The 21,089-nt window shown below is 37.8% G+C and overlaps 2 protein-coding genes across 2 annotated transcripts; one reads left to right on the forward strand and one right to left on the reverse strand.

Annotated features, from left to right (window-relative positions):
- Nucleotides 1-213: 213 nt before the first annotated feature.
- LOC127635269 (all trans-polyprenyl-diphosphate synthase PDSS1-like) lies at nucleotides 214-8,047 on the reverse strand. The gene is made up of 11 exons (XM_052115179.1): nucleotides 7,894-8,047; nucleotides 7,443-7,498; nucleotides 6,090-6,219; nucleotides 5,775-5,905; nucleotides 5,544-5,685; nucleotides 5,351-5,462; nucleotides 5,159-5,268; nucleotides 4,995-5,075; nucleotides 3,956-4,069; nucleotides 3,293-3,373; nucleotides 214-1,330 (listed from the first exon to the last, which is right to left on the reverse strand). The coding sequence occupies exons 1-11, from the start codon at nucleotides 8,035-8,037 to the stop codon at nucleotides 1,190-1,192; spliced, it is 1,242 nt and encodes a 413-aa protein (XP_051971139.1). The 5' UTR covers nucleotides 8,038-8,047; the 3' UTR covers nucleotides 214-1,189.
- A 1,057-nt stretch (nucleotides 8,048-9,104) lies between these two features.
- LOC127635263 (protein adenylyltransferase SelO-like) lies at nucleotides 9,105-19,995 on the forward strand. Its single transcript, XM_052115173.1, has 19 exons — nucleotides 9,105-9,352; nucleotides 9,427-9,545; nucleotides 9,886-10,014; nucleotides 10,107-10,171; nucleotides 10,306-10,362; nucleotides 10,493-10,591; nucleotides 12,457-12,524; nucleotides 12,663-12,750; nucleotides 12,839-12,908; nucleotides 13,069-13,141; nucleotides 13,230-13,313; nucleotides 13,845-13,974; nucleotides 14,062-14,106; nucleotides 16,720-16,801; nucleotides 17,110-17,202; nucleotides 17,294-17,373; nucleotides 17,446-17,489; nucleotides 17,752-17,831; nucleotides 19,226-19,995. Exons 1-19 carry the CDS (start codon nucleotides 9,139-9,141, stop codon nucleotides 19,346-19,348), a joined length of 1,743 nt encoding a protein of 580 aa, XP_051971133.1. The 5' UTR covers nucleotides 9,105-9,138; the 3' UTR covers nucleotides 19,349-19,995.
- Nucleotides 19,996-21,089: the final 1,094 nt, after the last annotated feature.

The following is a 21,089-nucleotide window of genomic DNA, read 5'->3' on the forward strand; positions in this document are numbered from 1 at the left end:
TTGACCGCTCGGAACTTATTTGTTGAGCTTTCCAATTTCTCCCATTAATTTAAATAGAAGTGTTTTGTGTGTGTGTGTGTGTGTGTGTGTGTGTGTGTGTGTGTGTGTGTAAGCATAATAAGAACTTAAACAATGTTCTCTAATGGTTATTTTTAGAACCATAAATTAAAATAATGTTCACAGAACATTGCATGGAGTTGTATTTTTTGTGTGTGTGTGTGACAACCTAATAAGAACATTGTAGAACATTCTCTAATTGTTTTTAGAACCATAAACGATTATGCAGGGAGGTTTTTTTTTGTGTGTGTACTTTTAGGTTTTATTTTTCATTTTTTTATATTTCCAATAAATAAGAAAAAAAAAATTTTTTTTTTTCTTAAAATAACTTTAGTAACAGGGTTGAATGGTTGAGTTTGACAAATCAACACTACAATTAGTGTAAAAAGTGAGAAATGAAATGAGATTATTTACTTCCTGCCTGCTGTAGAAAGAGTCCAAAGACATTTTAGACATTTAATGTGTTTAAAAACAGCTTATTTTCATGCTATTGGTAATATGTTAGATAGTAGATAATGTAATGTACGTATAATTCAAGGAACATGAGATATGTGCCATTATTTCTTACAGAAAAGTAACTGGAAGCCGATTTGTACCCTATTTATTTTGTTATGCATAACAGCTCAATTTGACAAAGCACCGCTAAGTTACAACTCAAATGGAAAAACAACACTCGATGTTTACTTTAAAAAATACCTTATATCATTTTATTTAAGTACATAGCCAGAGTGGTGTAAGGCCTTGAAAGTTATTGAGCACTTGATGTGATGAGTACATTGACAACAACATCTTACAATAAAATCTAAGATGTTTTGCCTTTGTAGTGTGGACGGATGTTTATGTAATCTGTAACAGATCCACATAGACACACACACACGTGACCGTAGCACCTCCATCTGTGCGACACCTGGAATTACAATGATCCTGCAGATCTCCTTCGACCGCACCGTTCATACACCCCGTGCAGTGGTGACACAGCTCAGGGCTCTGTGATCGGACAGCAGGAGCTCTGCGATTACAGTACGGTAAAGTATACAGCGACAATGGCATAAATAAATCATTCTTTGTTCTCTGTTTGGGTGGAGGCCCAGCAGAGGTGTAGCTGCCTGAGTATGGAGCGCTGGATCCAGGCTTACTTGTCCCGGCTCAGCACCAGCTCGGTCAGTCGGATCAGTGCATCTCGCTCTGTCGATGGCTGCAGCTGACTGATCTGACGGATGGCCTCTTGGCAGTAGTGTTGGGCAAGGTAGTTCGTCTGTTCCACACCGTCACTCTGCGGGAACATGGAGTAATGTTATGTGATCCCCGTTTACATCTGTGTTAAGATGCGTTTCAGTGATCTACAGGTGTAAGCTGGGTCTAAAACGTTTTGTGATCATATCACAGAAACCGCATATGAAGGTAGTCAAAAACACTTGTGACCACGTCACAGTGGAAGTGTGAACACTAATATGTCCTGATGAGTCCTGGACAGCAGTGAAGGACCACCCCCTCACCTGTCAATCAACTGCTGCGCTAAAACTTTAGAGTTTAAACTTTGCTGGTTACGAGAGGCTTTAAAAGGAAATAAATGACCCATTGGAAAATTTGAAAAAGCAGATATATACACAAGCACAGGAACTTTACAGATCTTCTTCAGTGTGTCTGATATCAACATGCAGGAGCAGATAAGAACATGAACATCTGAAGCTCAGGTTAAAACAGGAAATCCACTGAAATAACAGAAATTGCATTTGTTTTAAATTTAGCTTACATGTCAACTGCATCTGGGAGAAATAGCGCAATTATTTTTTCACTTTAACGCTCTTTAATATCATGCAGTAACACACAGACATAGTGATTGATGTACCTCGTCATGAAATGAGAACCTCCCCTTGAAATACAAACATTAGGAGATATATTTGAGATGCATATAAAAACCAGGTAAAAACTGTGATCAGATCATCCGGAACGCATCTTAATACCAGGTGTAAAGGGGTTTGAGATGCTAATTGGAATTCACAGCTAGTTAACAAAATTCTGTAATTCAATTAATCTGTCAAGAACACATCTGGGTCATGTTTCACCACAAAATCAAAATAAATATATGAAAATGTTGCTTAAAGACAATGACTGCATTTACATGGACACCAGAAAGCGGCTTATAGTGAGAAAGTGGCATTCACACTTGCGTGCACCATATAAGTGGCGTATTCTTTACTCCATACATGCGGTATGGCCAGTAAGCAGCTTTCTCCACAGCAATGAAATTTCCCTGTGCCACTTGTGTAAATAACAATCACGGGATATGAGGACTTCACTTTTTACTCTCTGTTGCTTCGCTTTATTTCAAGATATTCCAAAGTTGCTGCTATGTTTGTTTCCTTCACTTTCTATCATGGCCTGCAGCGGAATTGCGCTGCAATAGTGGGTTTTCCCTCTTGCATCAAACTCAGGGATTCCCTCAATGTACATGAGCATATACACGAGAACGTGAGGGACAGTCGTGAATTGCGATTTTACATTGGCGTGTACAAATATGTATAGTTTATAGTGTATGTTCTCTTCCCGTTGAACTCCCAGAAATGTTGAATTCTTTCTGCTATGTTGACTTGTTGTTGGGCTCCATCCTATTACATTTGTTATCCGGTCTGTTAACGCACATGCACAATCCTCCAAGAACGGCACTTAAAAGTTTACATGACCACATAAGCCGCATTCTCTGGGAGAAACCGGTGTTAAACTGCATTCTCTTAATACCTTAAACGGTATTACAAGAAAATGTACGTTCTCGTTTATATGATGTGTCAGAACGGCGCTTTCTGCAAAAGCCCAGGAATAAACCGTTTTCTTAAGTGCATGTAATCAGGGTCAATAAAACGTTTTTCATGAACATTAACATTTTTAGCATAGTGGCATTTCCATAAATAATCACCACTTTTGTTTTTGGAGTGAAATTTACAGTGACCCAGAGGTGCACAACTCAACAATATTAGCAAAGAAAACAAAGGTTGAAAACAGATATGAACACCGCACAATGGAAACCTGTTTGTTTTCATTCGATATTCATTTTGTTGTGTTTTGTCTTAGTTCTTTTGTGGCTTTATTTTTCCTGTGATTTATTTAAGCGTGTTTTCAGCTTTTATTTGCTTTGCTAATTTTTTTTGCGTTGTGCACCCCTACTGGGCCACCCTATAAATGTAACCTTGAAATGTTTTTGTGCGATTCTCCCTAATACTGTAACACAAATGTTTACCTTCAGGACATATTGCCAGGCTCGATCCACATCTCCATCTGAGCTGAAACGGCGCATGATCATTGCATGAAGCTCCGGAAACTAAAGATGGAGAGGTAAAGTGGTGTATTCAAAGTGTAAATGGTTTGCAAGTAATGAAATCCAAACTATCTACTCCACGAAGTAATGAACCACAAAAACAGACTTAAGTTACTGTTAAAACCAGATTATATTAGTTTTAAACCTTATGACTGTTCTGTAAACATCGAATTTACTACCTAAATGAAGTGTGTTTTCACACGATAGCTTTCGGTGCAGATTTCGTTGATTTCGTTATTTTTGGTTGGTGTCTAAGATGTTTTCTGAACTCAAGTGCACACACCAAGAAACCAAGTCTGTGTGATAATGTGGGTCTGGGTTCTACACTCCCTTATTGTTCATCATTAGTATGAAAGTAATCCAACCAAATTTGCTTACTGCTACTTATAATGTAGAAATTGCCCATTAATAAATTAAATAATGCTGAGAAGAGCGAAAAAGGGGGTGAAATCAAACATGGGCTCAGTCCGGGTAATCAAACAAAACATAAACTATGAGGTTATCAACCAACCACTAACTAAAAAAGCTAAAATATTTTGCCCTTCAAATTCATTTTTAGACCAACGATGTGTTCAGCTGCCCCACCTGCTGGCAAGCAAACAGAACTGGACCGGTGGCCAGGCCCAGTTTGAGATCTGCAGCTGACGGCTTCCCCAGGCGGTTTGCACACGATGTGAAGTCAAGAATGTCATCCACAAGCTGACAGAGAACACACAAATATGTTTTGAATTACTTTAGATCCAAATTTAAGTGGATATTTAGGATTATCTAACCAATGTTAGAAAGCAATAGAAAAACAAACTGTAATAAGCTTAATTATAATAATTGTGCACATTCACACAAATGGCAATTTACTAAAGGAAAGGTTCCTATATTTAAGTATTCGAGTCACTGTGCGTTATCTGAATGCTAGTTAAAACCTATATCAGCTACACAGTGTAAACCAAAATATTTTTGTCCCTATAAAAGATGTCAATTTATAGTAATACAACATAAACCATCAGGAATATATGTTAAAGTTTCTGTCATTATTAATTAATAAAACTACATCACTTTCTACTTCTCAAATTGAAACAATGGTCACAGCAACCAAAAAATACTGATTGCAAGAGCTCACGACTTTTATACAATAAGTTTTCACAATAAAGGTTATTAAAATTTTTATATGCAAACAAAAGTACATTTGTGACCGCAAAATGTGTAAAATATGAGCCATAATTAAAAAATAACTAATGCTTGCATTAAAAATACTCAGAATGTCATAATATTGCAATTTTCAATAAGAGCAATATTTTCTCTATCTGTTTTTGAGGCATCGATATGTTAATTTTAGCCAACATTTAAATTAGAAGCATAAATTGTGAGCTTTCCAATTCAGTCAGTTGGCCTTGCATTTAATGTAGTCTGGCGTAATAGCTTTGGGAGACCACAAGGGGGAGATACATTTACTGTACTTAATCCATGCGGTGCAGGTGGGGTTCCAAAGTTGTGAATAGTCACCAAACACACAAAAGTTAAGAGGATTTTTGTTCTTCTGTGAGTTTGCAGGTTAATGTATGAAACTGGTGAAACAAAATACCTTCTAAATATGATAAAGCCATAAAAATGTATATAAAGACATTACCTGGAATGCAATGCCAACGTTTCGCCCATATTGATAAGCTATCTCATGCACATCAGGATCAGAGTTCACCAGAATTGAAACCTAAAATTGCAAAGACAAAGAATTAAATGTCTCTTTCAAGCACCGAACTTCATCTTATTATTGTTGAGACAGAACGTACATACTGCTTTACAACTGTTAGCAATGAGACTTGCGGTCTTCTTAAAGGTTTTCTCAAGGTAATGCTTGAATCGCTCGTTTTCATTCTCTTTAGACCCCAACTGCATGAATTCACCTGGAATTTCATGACAGATGACTATAAATAACAGCTCAGTTACTAATAAAATATATTCTACTTCAAAACTTGAGTGACATACCTCGCACGAGGTCTTCTATGACTTGCGACAGCACTGAAACGACTGTATTGTTCCCAATACGTGCTAAAGCCATAGATGCGGCTGACAGAATGAAATCTCCAGCCAGAATAGCCTAACAGATACAGATGAAAAACTTTATTGCTCATGCTCGATCAAAGACAATGTTTTCTATTTTCAGATCAAATGAGCTCACTTTTCTTTCTCCCCACACTCCGTTAATGGTGTTTTTTCCTCTGCGCGTGTCTGAATCATCAATAACGTCATCGTGCACCAGGCTGGCGGTGTGGATCATCTCAGAGATCATAGCTATAGACCGCTGCGCTGGCAGCAGAACCCTGGGACAATCAAAAGAGTCTCTTAAACGTACTGTATATCATGTGTATTTAAGGTATCTAAACAAGCATTAGCAGTGCTGGTTTCTTACCCCTCTTTGTTGCTGTGAACGTTACAAGCTCGCGCCATCAGAACAACAATCATTGGTCTAAATGCTTTTCCCTTCCCATCAAAGTAATAATCACACAGCGCTTTCAGCTCAACTTTGGAGACAAACAACTCCTGAAACACAAATTTAAACAGGTCGGTTTCAGCAGATTGAGAAAATGGTGAGATAGTATAAAGTTACACATTAGGAAAGTGGCTTCAGGTGTGTGTTGGGCATTACTGATTATTGAATAAATAGCTTATTAGAACTGGAAAAGCTCTTGTTGTTTTATTTACTATGCATCACTTTTTGACATACCTTCTTTATGTCTTCATATAAATTTTGCAGGTCCTTCTGTGCAAGTGAGAAAGGATCTTTTAGCTTTGTATCAGTGTGTACGCTGTAACAGCACACTCGCTGTGTTGGAAAGAGATATCTATTCCTGCGCCTGAGACACAAACAAAAAAATACAAAATTTACTATTTTACTGCAGAAATAAATATACTCCAAACAGCAATGTACATGCTGCTATAAGTGAGTAGATAAATTATATACTGGATTAGTTGTCACATTTTTATACTCCAGAGAACATTTTTATCCTTAGGTGTATTTCTTAAAGTCAATTTCATATAGGCACTAAAGTCTTGGCAACAAACAACTTCTTGAATAATTCTACCATTAATCTTCAGAAAAAGACACCGTTCATTTTATATCCTATAGTGGTGCATGTTGTCATACAGTTTTGCTGTGTATTTGCTGTGTACAAGTTATCGACGCTGATATGAGAAGAAATCTGTTTGAAATATAAAAATATATTTAATTTCACAGCAAAAAATATGAAGCACAAGACAAATCATGAATCATCCAAAAATTTGAAAAGTAACACAAAAATATCAAAAATATTTGTTTTGACCTACAGAAACGTTTATAAGGGATTAATAACATATCTTAAAACCTTACAGGAGCAATATGTAACATTGGCATCAAGCATTTAAAATGGGTACTGCAGTCCAAATTCAAAATATTGGAGAGACTTGTCTCCCCTCCTCCCCAGACTAGAAACTCACGCGGGTTGCCAGGTTGAGGACACGCAACAGGAACGAGCAAACTGACAATGGCAAGCGACGAGCATTACACTGTAAGTTGATCAGCTAATGTATACATTTGCAATGTATTTATTGTTTGCAAATTATAAACCGGCTCATGTGGATTTTTTATATCTCTGTTATAATAGTTTATAACTGTCAATGTTAGCTAGATGTATTGTTAGCTTCTGGTTACCCGCTAATTTGTTTCAAACCTGGCAACCCATGGTGGGAAATGGGCAGTGGGTGGGATCACACAGGCCTAAGCCCAAACAGCATTGTTTTCGGAGAAGCCAGTATTTCAATTTAGCATGTTTTTTAAATATCTGATAACATATTATGGTAAACTTATATAGTAAAGTAAATATATGACATATTGCACCTTTAAACCGACCTGAGATTTATAAAAAAAAATTAAATAGCCTTGTACTGAGAACACAGTTCAACTTTTCGGTCAAAATCTACCTTCATTACTGTGCTGAATAATGTCTTAGGACAGTATCCATTCTGGGAACCAAAAATTGTTAGCAGGGCATTTATGTAATTTAACTTTGTGACAGTAAGACACCAGTTGACATTGGCATACCTAGAAAGTGACATTGGTTTGCAGAAATTATGTGCAGGGCCACCCCGAATCAGCACCTAAAACACAACAATAAAATAAATTACATATAGAATGAATAACGAACCAATCTAAACCAATACAAACAATATAAGAAGTGTCTTAACATTCGCCTGTGCAACTTAGACATGTATGATGACAGATTTCCTGTGCAACATGAACACTAGGCGTGTCAGAACTTGGAAGTTCCTTATGTACTGCATGAGTTCTTGACCTTTACACAGTGAATTCCTGTCAGATCACGTCTCTGTACCTGCAAATATCTATATGCAACATGGCTTTAATGCAAGCGATCTAACTTAATGTGAGAGTGTATGATAGTACTCTTAAGTGAGTGATCTGTCATTCATTGTGCATTGCTCGTGCCGGTGACCTTCCCCGCTGCGCGTGCATGTCCTGCTCTGTCTATCAATACCTGTCTCACCGCTCTGGAAGCGGCTGTTTCTCTGCCCGCTGAAGCCGCATGAGTGAAAACTCTTCCACTGATCCCGCAGCACCAGTCCTGTATGACAGCAGCGCCTGTACTGCTCCTCCAGCATCGCCTCCACAGCACCGACATGCTGCCCAGTCCTTAGCACATGCGCAGTGACGTCAGGTTACGAAAGCAAAGGCACGAACCGGAAGAGACTGTCACATGACGAACTCATATTCAGATTGATTGCTCAGTGACATACTACCACTGATCTATATATAGATCAGTGCATACTACCCATATTTCTCTGACTTCTTCAGCCACTATGACTACTTCAGCCAAATGTGTCAAAAATAGAAGTATGGTAGTATGCCATTGCGAACTCAGCCATTATTTTTATTTATTTATGCTAAACATACATAAAACAGTTGCGTTATAATTATTGATAAAATAAAGGCCTTCATATTATATACGAATTAAAAGTCCCCAAGCCAATTTATTTTGTTATGTCTATGCGCATGTTATTATGATTTTATGATTTATTTTAATAGATATTTGTTTTTAGTTATTTTATTAACAAGTATGAATGCAATAAAATTTGAATTACATACTTTTTCTACCTTTATTTGGTCTTATATATTATAATCTACCCCTTACATCTTGTTTTCTTTTCTTTCTTTTTTTTTTTTTTTTTTTGCGAGTGTCTAATACGTTGTTTTATACATATCTTGCTTTATAATGTTTAATATTTATAATTAAATAATAAATGAAAACTAGATAAGACGGGAGGGGCTTAGCAGCTCAGTTGTCTCTAATTGGTCAAATATATATTATTAAAATAATTAATTGGTAGAACAATTCTCTAATTTAAATAGTCACTGTTCATTTTCCATGTAATGACTATTAAAGTTTTTTTTTATATTGTAATTATTCAGGTGTAAATTATTGTCCAGACCGTTGCTGAAGTAGCCTGTGACATCTGTTACTTTTCTCTCCGCTCGCTAGGATGAGCCAATCACAATCGTTTGAGAGGATTTTATTTTTCGCGATAGGTAAAATGTGCTATGCGCTGTTCTACTAGGCGGCTACTCAGTCTCACAGGCTCCATTTGGTTAGGGTTGGTTCAGTATTATGTCCGTTTTTCTTGTTGTTTCTTTGCATTCGTCATATATTGTGATAAATAAAGCATAATAAATGTCCCATTGGAAAATATTGTCACATGATGCACTCACCTGATCACGTGAAATAATGAAGCACAACATTCAGGAAACAAATCTGTCTGTGAGAGTCGTAATGATAAAACATAGTTTCAAATTATTTTCCGTTTTATTCGCTGTCGCCAGCGCCGCATTCAGGGACGAACTGGAGTTCTCTGAGAGTGACAGTTGTACTAAAAGAGCGTTTTATCCCACTGTAAAACACACTGCAGAAATACCACTGACATTATCACATAAATTAATAGGTAAGAAAAATGTATTGGTGTCGACATGTTATTTCAAAATTTCACTGTTATTTTACACTCTTTGTGTTTTGCAGATGCTCTTCCCCTTGATGCAGTTGATGATAACTTGATTCGCCCTGTGAAAGGATGTGTGTTTTCAGAGAGTCAGCCCACCCCTATGAAAGAGCCCCTGACACTCGCTGCTGTGTCAAAGGTCAATAAACGTATAACTATTTTACTCCATTAAAATATATGAAATGACAAATGATGTTGGGACCAAAAATGATTTTCAAACTGTCTTCTATGGAGAAGTTCTCATGTATACTGGGCACAAGATTGAACTATCCAGTCCAACACATGCATTTAAAAACAATGTCAAGCATTGGAGTATAATACGCCTTTAGATCAAAATCTTGTAAATCACGAGAAACAAAAATGATAGAGGTGCTCATACTTTTCATTGATTTTGTACATATAGTAATCATTCAGTACCATTGTACTTCCACTATTTTTACATTTTGCATCCACTTTTGTTGGCTCATTGTATTTTTCAGGATGTGTTGGAGAACATTTTGGATCTGGATGAGGCTGTGCTATATAATGAAGAGTTTATTCAGTGTGTCAGTGGAGGAAAGCTGTTTCCTGGCTCTATTCCACTGGCACACAGATACGGAGGCCATCAGGTAAACCAATATCATTTCAAACTTAAGAGCGTTTGGCATGAAACAATAAGTAGCTCAAATTACCTGTCACGTTTATTTTCATTTTTTTTCAGTTTGGTTATTGGGCAGGACAGCTGGGTGATGGACGTGCCCATTTATTGGGTGAATACACAAACAGGTAATTAATACAGTTAAATTATTTCAAGATTTAGCAGTTGAAAATTACCATATATGCCATATTCCATTGTAATGTGATTTAGATTTGATGGATGGTACATTATTAGAGCACTCTACAATCTGTCTTTAATGCAGAAAAGGTCAAAGATGGGAACTTCAGCTGAAAGGCTCAGGAAAGACACCATACTCACGGTAAATATCAACATCTGTTGCAATATCTGTTGTTGGTTGGCTTATCTTATCATTGATTCATAAAGAATTGCGTAGTGTGTCATTTTCTGTAATGATATACTGTATGTTTTATAATGTTTTGCGTGTGTAGGTCTGGTGATGGTAGGGCTGTGATTCGCTCATCAGTGAGGGAGTTTCTGTGCAGTGAAGCCATGCATTTTCTGGGTATTCCCACCAGCAGATCCCTCAGGTGTGTGTGTGTGTGTGTGTGTGTGTGTGTGTGTGTGTGTGTGTGTGTGTGTCTATATATACTATAAATATACACTGATGAGCCAAAACATTATGACCACTCACAGGTTAAATGTATAACTTTGATCATCTCCTAAAAAGGCCACATGTCAAGATCTGGTCTGATTAGATGGTAAGTGAATAATCAGTTCTCGTAGTCAACGTGTTGAATGCAGGAGAAATGGCAGGAGTAAATACCTGGACGACTTTGACAATGGCCAAATTGTTGTGGCCCGATGACTTTGTCAGAGCATCTCTGAAATGGCAAGACTTGTGGGGTACTCCCAATCAGCAGTGGTGAGTACCTACTGACAGTGGTCCGAGGAGGGACATACCACAAACTGGTGAGAGTGTGTTGGGTGCCTGTGGCTCATCGATTTGCGAGGGCAATGAAGGCTATCCTGTCTGGTCCGAGCCGACAGAAGGTCTACTGTGGAACAAGTCACAGAACATTTTAATGATGTTACGGGAGGAATCATTACCACCATCGAAATCGCCTAAAATGGGCACATGAGTGTTGGAACTAGACCTTGCAGCAGTGGAAGGAGGTCGCCTGGTTCGATGAGTCCCGTTTTCATTTACATCACATGGACGGCCTTGTAAGTGTACCGTTTACCTGGGGAAGTGATTGCACCAGGATGCACTGTGGGAAACACTGGGTCCGGCCATTCATGTGGATGTCAATTTGACATGTGCCACCTACCTAAACATCATTACAGACATTTCCATTTCCATTTATGCATTTGGCAGACGCTTTTATCTAAAGTGACTTACAGAGCCCTTATTACAGGGACAAGCCCCCCGGAGCAACCTGGAGTTAAGTGCCTTGATCAAGGACACAATGGTGGTGGCGACCTTCTGCGACCTTCTGATTAACAGTTATGTAGTTATGTAGATTACCAGTACAGACCATGTATACCCTTCATGGCAATAGTATTCCCTGATGGCTGTGGCCACAGAATAAATCATCCTGACGTGTGAGTAGATAGACCAACAATAGAATATAGAGCAGTGGGAAATAAAACAAATAATTTTTTCACTTTTAAACCCACTTTATTATTGTATAAATGCTTCACTTGTCTGTTAGCACTAAATGATAGGTTGTATTTGAATAATTAAAAAAATAATATATATTAGGCCTATTTATTATATTAATAATTATTTATTCTTCTAAATAACCTTTATTTGTGTGCCTTTCTCCGTAAATATTGGTTTGCGATTAATTTGATTAATTAATCGGCGCATCGTAAATAATTCAATTAAAAAGTTTGATCGATTGACAGCCCTAATCAGTGACACCTATTTATTCATGCAATTATCTAATCAGCCAATCATGTGGCAGCAGTGCAATGCATAAAATCATGCTGATACGGGTCAGAAGCTTCATTAAATGTTCACATCAACCATCAGAATGGGGAAAAAATGTGATCTCTGTGATTTTGACTGTGCCATGATTGTTGGTGCCAAACAGGCTGGTTGGAGTATTTCTGTAGCTGATGATCTCCTGGGATTTTTATGCATTTTATATATGTAAAACTTAATTTCTACCTGGAGTAATAAATGTTGTGAAAGTATTGTTTATTGTTAGTTCATGTTAGCTATTGTGTTACTACTAATATTAACAAATATGACCTTATTGTAAAGTGCTTCCAAAATATATATATTTATGCACTTTATTTATCGTATTCTGATGTGGTAATGATTATGCAAATGTGTGTTTGCTGAAGTGTGGGAGAATGAATAGGCATGGATAAATGGATAAATGTATGTTCTGTATTTACGACACGTGTGATTGTTTATTATACATTTTTCTCTATATTGATGTAGTCTGGTGCTGAGCGAAGAGCCGGTGTGGAGAGATCCGTTTTATAATGGCAATGTCATAAAAGAAAGAGGTAAATCTACAATCTGAGAAGGAAAAAAATACATTAAAACACACATTGTTCTGTATTTATTTTCATAGCTACGTGATGTATAACTGTGCCAGTGCAACAGAAGACAAGCAGCATCTGCTTTATGTGTCCCTCTATCAGGAGCAGTCGTTCTCCGCTTGGCAAAGTCCTGGTTTCGTATCGGTTCACTGGAGATATTAACTAAAGCTGGAGAGCTGGATGTATTACAGTAAACTAGCTTTAACTCCTAAGAGTAACATTTGTCTCTTTCTTGTTCTCGTTTCCTTTTTCCTTTTTATAATACTATGTATTTTCAGGACATTATTGGACTTTGTAATTAAAGAGCATTTTAAAGCTATTGCCACAAATGACCCTGACAAATATGTGGTAAGCATTCAGTGTCTTCTCCATGATTTTGAAGTGATGTTTAGTAAAACAATGACAATATCATACTTATTATAAGAGACATTTAAGTGTGGGATAAGGTTGATGAGTCATCTTGATTTTTTTTATACTGTTTTACCAATGGTTTCCATGTCGTGTGAAGACGTTTTTCTTCAAAATGGTGAATGAAACGGCACATTTAATCGCTCAGTGGATGTCGGTTGGATTTGCTCATGGTTAGTTCTCCTAGTCATTAACTCTCCTTGTCAGATTGTGGCACTTAACTCAACCAATCCCAACTTAATGATCTATCTTTGTGCTCAGGAGTCTGCAACACAGATAATTTCAGTCTGCTTTCTATTACCATTGACTATGGACCATTTGGATTTATGGATTCATATGACCCACGTGAGTGTCTTTTCCATTCACACTAGCTCAAAAATGACATTTAAAGTGTTTAATTTGCTATGTTAAAATACTGTCTCCTATCCCAGTTTAAATATACAATGGAGTTATAAGCTATTCATAGGTTCACCATTAAAGATTCACTTATTTATTACCACCCCTGGTGTCACGAGTTTGTGACTCCAGCCAGGTCTCCTAAGCAACTAAATTGGCCCTGTTGCTTTGGAGGGTAGAGTCACATGGGGTAACCTCCTCTTGGTCGTGATTAGTGGTGCATTGTAAGTTGTGTGTGGATTGTGGAGAATTGCACAAGCGTCCACTTTCGGAGTCTCCACGGTGTCAGGTACAATGAGCTGCATGATAAGATGCGTGGATTGACAGTCTCAGAAGCGGAGGCAACTGAGACTTGTCCTCCGCCACCTGGATTGAGGTGACTGTGCCACCACAAGGAGCTACTAAGTAGTGGGAATTGGGCATTAAGGGGATACAAAATGAAAAAAGGTTTCACTTAATTGCATTGTATCTTCTGTGCAGATTTTGTTCCTAACACGTCTGATGATGAGGGGCGGTACAGTATAGGGGCTCAGGCTAATGTGGGCCTGTTTAATCTGCAGAAGCTTCTAGAAGCTCTTCAGCAACTGCTGACCCCAGATCAGCTGTCAAAGTTAGTGATTATGATGTTTTCTGTTTGTATTAAGTTGGGATGAAATGTGAATTGGGATTTGTGTCTCATTTCAATTATTTGATTCAGGTCTCATCAAATACTGAGAAAATATCCACAAATCTACCATCAAAGGTGAGTGTCATTTGACCATTAGACGCAGAAGCTTCTTGTATTGTATGGATTTGGAGGCGAAGGTCTCAGATTTTATGACTGCATACCTCACTCACTACCTCATTGTATTAGTCACTATATGTTCATAAACAAGTTTAAAACCTTTGTTTTAGAGCAATGGTTGATTGACAGGCAAGTAGGTGATATTTTACAGTTGTTAATGATGGGTGGATTAGCATTGACAGCATTTACACTGTAAAAATGATGTGATCACATGTGTGTGATCATATCACAAAACTTTTTTGACCCTGTTTGCACCTGTATTTAGCACTGGAAGAAACTAGAGGTAGACCGATATATTGTTTTTACCGATAGTTGCATCAGTTATCTGCTAAAATCTTTGCCGATCTATGCTTCTCCAACTTTTTTTTTTCCTCATTAAACCACATCTGGTGGAAAATAAATACACAAAACCCTTTATCAGGTAAATGTAGAAGCTATAAACAGCTTAATTTGGTAAATGCTTATATATAGAGCATTGTAACAGAGCCAAGTCTCTGTCATTTCAAAATAAGAGTCCCCAGCATATTGCAAGCCTATGTATATTTGAAAGTCCTGCATTATGCATGAAATCTTCATTTTTGGGAGTTTGGTTTGCACAATAAACTGTAGGGATGCACTGAAATGAAAATATTTGGTCAATACCTATTTTAACAAAAAACTATAGGCCAATCCTTATACTGATGTTTTTCCTCTCACCTTATTTTGTCATCAGATCACTGTTTTGTCATCAGATCACTTATAGGGGTATAAAAATGCATCGCGGTGCATTGATCTGTCAAAGAAATGTCAATGCATTGATTACAGAATTTAAGAATTGATTTTCATTACTGTTAATACCCAGTGTGATCGTCTCATATTACACAAGCGACAAGCCTTCTCGCAACAGACAAGGTGCGGAGCAGGCACGATTAAAGGGATACAAAGCTCACTTTGAAATGGTAAAATATATCTGATGTATATTCCCATTCAAATTTTACGTTTTTAGTGCACCTGGGGGACTAGGAACATAAAATTGTTCAGTCATGACTTCCTGTTTCACAGGGGTATAAATATGAAGTAACACACAGGCCAAAGTCCATGAATCATCAGTTACAGTGGGTTAGACTAAAGAATATAGTTCTGTTGAGCTTCACAAAATGGGAAGTGGCTATAAGAAAATAGCCAAAGCGTTGAAAATGCTCATTTCCACCATCAGGGCAATAATTAAATCAACTGGAGATCTTAAGAATCGGCCTGGAAAAGGATGGGTTTCTATATTGTCTCCACACACAGTGAGGTGGATGGTTCAAGTGGCCAAAGAATCCCCAATGATCAAAGATGGAAAATTGCAGAAATTATTTGGGTCTTGGGGTCAGAAAGTCTTAAAAAAAAAAAAAAAATTATTCAGACATCACCTACATCACCACAAGTTGTTTGGGAGAGTTTCAAGAAAAAAGCCTCTGCTCTCATCCAACAACAAAATTAAGCATCTCCAGTTTTCCAGACACTACTGGAACTTTAAATGTGACCAGGTTCTAAAAAAGCTTTTTGGCAGCAAACACCAGAGATGGGGTTGGCGCACACAGAGATGAAGAAGAACCCAATGCCTATGGTTAAATGTGGTGCTGGATCTTTAATGTTGTGGGGCTGTTTTCCTGCCAGAGGTCCTGGGAATCTTGTTTGGATACATGGCATCATGGACTCTATCAAATACAACAGATAGAAAATCTAAACCTGGCTGCCTCTGCTAGAAAGCTTAAAATGGGCCGTGGTTGTATCTTACAATGATCTTCCAATGAACACACATAAAAATCAAGGGTCTGCCATGGCCATCCCAGTCTCCTGACCTGAACCCCATAGAAAATTTGTGAGGTGAACTGAAGAGGAGTGTCCACCTACATGGACCTCTGAATTTGAAGGATCTGTAGAGATTCTTTATGGAGGAATGGTCACCTTGCCAGGTGTTCTCCAACCTCATTAGGCATTATAGGAGAAGACTCAGAGCTGTTATCTTGGCAAAGGTTGCAAAACATTATTGAATAAAAGGGTGCCAGTAATTATGGCCAATGAGTTTAGGAGAAAAATATTTATTTAATTATGAGATATTTTCCCTGTTTCAGTCATTTTACTTCAATTAAAGATTAGATTTTTTTTTTTTAACAAAAGATCAAAGATGAAAGATTATTCTTTGCTCATATTTACCAAGGGTGCCAATATTTCTGCCACAGCTGTATAAATAAACCATAGGTTTTTAATTGTTTTCATGCTAATAACTAATATACCGATGGTTTGGTCAATAATTGGCCAATAAATACTGTTAGCCGGTACATTGGTGCATCCCTATTAAACTGCAGTTCGGATTGTATTCATCTTGTAGCCTCAATGTCTGTGCCCGTCATAGTAAAGAAAGACTAATAAAATTTTTTTAACATTTTATAAATCAATTGAAAAAACTTTCAGCCAATTAATCGGTTATCAGCCTTTTCCACCACCTTGATAAATGGTATCGGCCAAAGGTCGGCCTTAGAAGAAACAGATGTTACTGTAAAACCATGTGTAAATAGGGTCTAATTTTATTGTTTGCTGTTATAGATTTCATGAGCTTTTCAAAGCAAAGTTAGGCCTTCTGGGAAATGAAGACGACGATTCATATCTGATTGCATTTTTCCTGAAGGTAAATATTAAATGGATAGGTCCATTCACATCTTGATTAACTGATGCATATCTCTCATGATAAAAGTTAAATTATTTTTACATTAAAATTATGTTTTAATTGCTATTTTATTTTCAATTTGTCATTCTAACTTGGCTTAGTTTTGTACCACCACTCTATGGCTGTAGTTTTAGTTGAGCTTTAGTTTGTGTGTGTGTGTGTGTTTGTGTGTTTGTTTATCACTTTTACATTTTCAGTTAATTAAACTGTTTTTATTCAGTTGTGGTCAACAATAATAACACTGGTATGATTTATGGTGGCGCTGTCAGTTAATGGAAGACACTGGAGCAGACTTCACCATGACTTTCAGACAGCTGAGTGAAGTGACTCTATCTCAGCTTAAGAATGGATCCATTCCTCAGGTGCGTGTCCATTGTATTCATACCTACAGCTGCTCTGAAATCCACAATCTTCATTTCAGTAAATTAGCTGTGACTGTGTGTATCTTTACAGGCAATGTGGGCTCTTTCAGAGATCTCCTCACATGAGTATTTCACAGGCTGTGTTAAGCTGTATTTACAGCGTCTGTCAAGGTAATTTTGCTGTAATATACTCTCTTGCATACTTTAATGGGCTTCAGTTGATGTTGTAATTGTCTCCTACAGGCAAAATGGAGACTCGGATAAAGCTCGACAGCACAGAATGCAAAGTATGTTATCTTATAATGTATAAAATAATTCATTTAAAGGGTTAGTTCACCCAAAAATGAAAATGATCACATATAGAAGAAGAAAGCCATATACAACTAGGATGAACATTTTTTAGGTGAACCAACCCTTTAACTACAATGAAACGCAAGAGGAGGCAGTTGTAAAAAATGGCATGTTTTTACAGAATTCTTTAGTAATTGTTCCACTATATGCACTTTCGTCTGTGATATGATTTTCTGAATTTACTGTAATTTATTTCAGGTGTCAACCCAAGATATGTGTTGAGGAACTGGATGGCAGAATCTGCTATTAGAAAAGCAGAGAAAAATGACTTTTCAGAGGTATTTGCATATGTGATGCACTTGAACATAAACTCAGCCAAAAAAAAAACTGCATCCCTTTTTCAGGACACTGTATTTTAAAGAGAATTTAAAAAAAAAATCGAAATAACTTTACTGATCTTTATTGTAAAGGGTTTAAACAAAGTTTTCCATGCTTGTTCAACAAACCATAAACAATTCATGAACATGCACCTGTGGAACAGTCGTTCAGACGGTTGTAATTAAGGTCACAGTTATAAAAACTTAGGACACTAAAGAAACCTTTCTACTGACTCTGAAAAACACCAAAAGAAAGATGCCCAGAGTCCCTGCCCATCTGTGTGAATGTGCCTTAGGCATGCTGCATGGAGGCATGAGGACTGCAGATGTGGCCAGAGCAATAAATTGCAATGTCCGTACTGTGAGACACCTAAGACAGCGCTACAGGGAGACAGGAAGGACAGCTGATCATCCTCGCAGTGGCAGACCACATGTAACAACACCTGCACAGGATCGGTACATCTGAATATCACACCTGCGGGACAGGTAGAGGATGGCAACAACATTTGCCCGAGTTACACCCGGAATGCACAATCTCTCCATCAGTGCTCAGACTGTACGCAATAGGCTGAGAGAGGCTGGATTGAGGGCTTGTAGGCCTGATGTAAGGCAGGTCCTTACCAGACCTCACCAGCAACAACGTCACCTATGGGCACAAACCCACCTTCACTGGACGGGACAGGACTGGCAAAAATTGCCTTCACTGACTAGTCGCTATTTTGTCTCACCAGGTGTGATGGTCGGACTCGCATTTATCGTCGAAGGAATGAGCGTTACACCGAGGCCTGTACTCTGGAGCGGGACCGATTTGGAGGTGAAGGGTCCGTCATGGACTGGGTTGGTGTGTCACAGCATCCTCGGACTGAGCTTGTTGTCATTGCTGGCAATCTCTATGCTGTGCGTCACAGGGAAGACATCCTCCTCCCTCATGTGGTACCCGTCCTGCAGGCTCATCCTGACATGACCCTCCCGCATGACAATGCCAACAGCCATACTGCTTGTTCTGTGCATGATTTCCTGCAAGACAGGAATGTCAGTGTTCTGCCATGTCCAGCGGAACTCAATCCCATTGAGCACGTCTGGGACCTGTTGGATCGGAAGGTGAGGGCTAGTGCCATTTCCCCCAGAAATGTCTGGGAACTTGCAAGTGCCTTGGTGGAAGTGTGGGGTAACATCTCACAGCAAGATTCTCTGTTTCCTTCAAGTTCACACAGGTGTCCTAGCAGACTTCCTACATCCATTGAAGATCACTTTGACACCAGCTGTTTTAAAGTAATTGCAAAAATGGCTAAGAAAAGTTAATTTAGTTATGTGAAAGCTCTAGTATCCTCACACCAGCTATTATAACTTTTTAGGTGGCGCTGTTGCAGCAGACTCTTATGGAGCCGTTTGTGGAGCAGAGGGAGGCAGAGAGAATGGGATACTCCAGTAAACCTCCATCCTGGGCTCAGCAGCTGCGGGTCAGCTGTTCTTCTTAATTTACTCTGGAACTGATGGACAACAGCATCCCGATATCAGCATCATGTCAACATTGTAAACTGTATGATGATACTACTGATGTGTCCAACAAACATTTTCATGTATGCACAATCCAAAGCCATGATGTGAATGGATGTAAAAAATAATATTGTAAAAAGATTCCCAGGCGTTCTTTGTTCTCTGAATGTAAACCCTTGTCATAACTTAATGAAGTTAAAGAAGAAGCGTGTTTCTGTTCCACTAACAAAACCAAATGGAATCACAAACAGAAAAATATTTTTGTTATATTTTTTATTTATTTTTATAATATTAATTTTTTTGGGTAAAAAAAAAAACAAATTTTCTTTTGTAAGTCACTTTGTATAAAAGCGTCTGCCAAATGAATACATGTAAATTTAATTTTTTTAAAATAATTTTCAAACAGGTTTCCTAAATTCTCTCGTCTTCCATTGGTCAAACAAACTGATAGTTCCACCATAAACTCACAGCATTGGTTGAGTCAATGTGGTTTGTAGAGTAATAAAATAACCAATAAATCTGCTTTTTCTAGGTCACTGATCTATCAGTAGAATGTTCTACTCTGTATATAATTTATTCATATTTGCCAAAAGTCCTTTTGATTCCTTTCAGTGAAACTTTTTTATTAAAGTGAAAAAAATTCATGTTTCCCTCAATTATTGCAAGTCGCCCTGTAGTAGCAAAGCATCTCCACACCATCAAACTACCACCATCATGCTTGAACGTAGGTATGATGTGTTTGATTAACACCAGATGTAATGGGACCCCTGTCTTCCAAACAGTTCCACTTTTGACTCATCAGTCCACAGAACATTCTCCCAAAAGCTTTGAGGGTCATCAAGGTGTGTTTTGGCTTTTTTGTAACTTTCGAGCTGAGTCTTCGCTGTGCTTTTGGATGAATTTTGGAAGGTTGGCCACTTCTAGGAAGGTTCACTACTGTGTGAAGTTTTCTCCATTTGGAGATAATGACTCTCACTGGGGTTCTTTGGAGTCCCAGAGCCTTTGAAATCGCTTTGTAACCCTTCCCAGACTGATGTATTTCAATCACCTTTTTCCTCATCATTTTTGGAATTTCTTTCGACCTTGGCACAGTGTACTACTGGTTAGAGACATTTTAGCCAACTTCATGCTACTGAAAAAGTTTTATTTAGGTGTTGATTTGACTGAACAGGGCTGGCAGTAATCAGTCCTGGGTGTATCTAGTCCAGCTGAACCCCATTATGAATGCAGTTTCATAGATTTAGGGATTTAGTAACTAAGGGGGCAGACACTTTTTCACACATCCCCAGTTGGTATTGGATAACTTTTTTGTTAACAAAATAGCATTATCGTTTAAATTTTAAACTGTATTTTGTGTTTACTCCGATTGCTTTTTATTTGTGATAGATTTTGTTTTCATTTTTGAAACAATTTAGATTGAGATATACTCAAAAACAGAAGAAATCAGGGCAAATTATTTTTCACTTCACTGTACTAATTTCATATGCAAATGACACCTAGCCAAGCATAACAGTGTGCATTTGCACTACACTGAAGTCTTAAAGGAAAAGCACCACCAAAACTGCATGTTTAGTACAGAAAATGTGGAAAATGGGCATGTATAACTAAATTATGACAATTTGTTGTGCAAAAAAAATTATATTATATTGTCTGTTGGCCACATGTAAAATGGTCAAATACAAATCAAACAAGTATGGCAATGATCCCTTCCAATTCTGTCCC

Source organism: Xyrauchen texanus, chromosome 42 (genome assembly GCF_025860055.1).
Source record: "Xyrauchen texanus isolate HMW12.3.18 chromosome 42, RBS_HiC_50CHRs, whole genome shotgun sequence".
In the NCBI taxonomy this organism is placed as follows: domain Eukaryota; kingdom Metazoa; phylum Chordata; class Actinopteri; order Cypriniformes; family Catostomidae; genus Xyrauchen; species Xyrauchen texanus.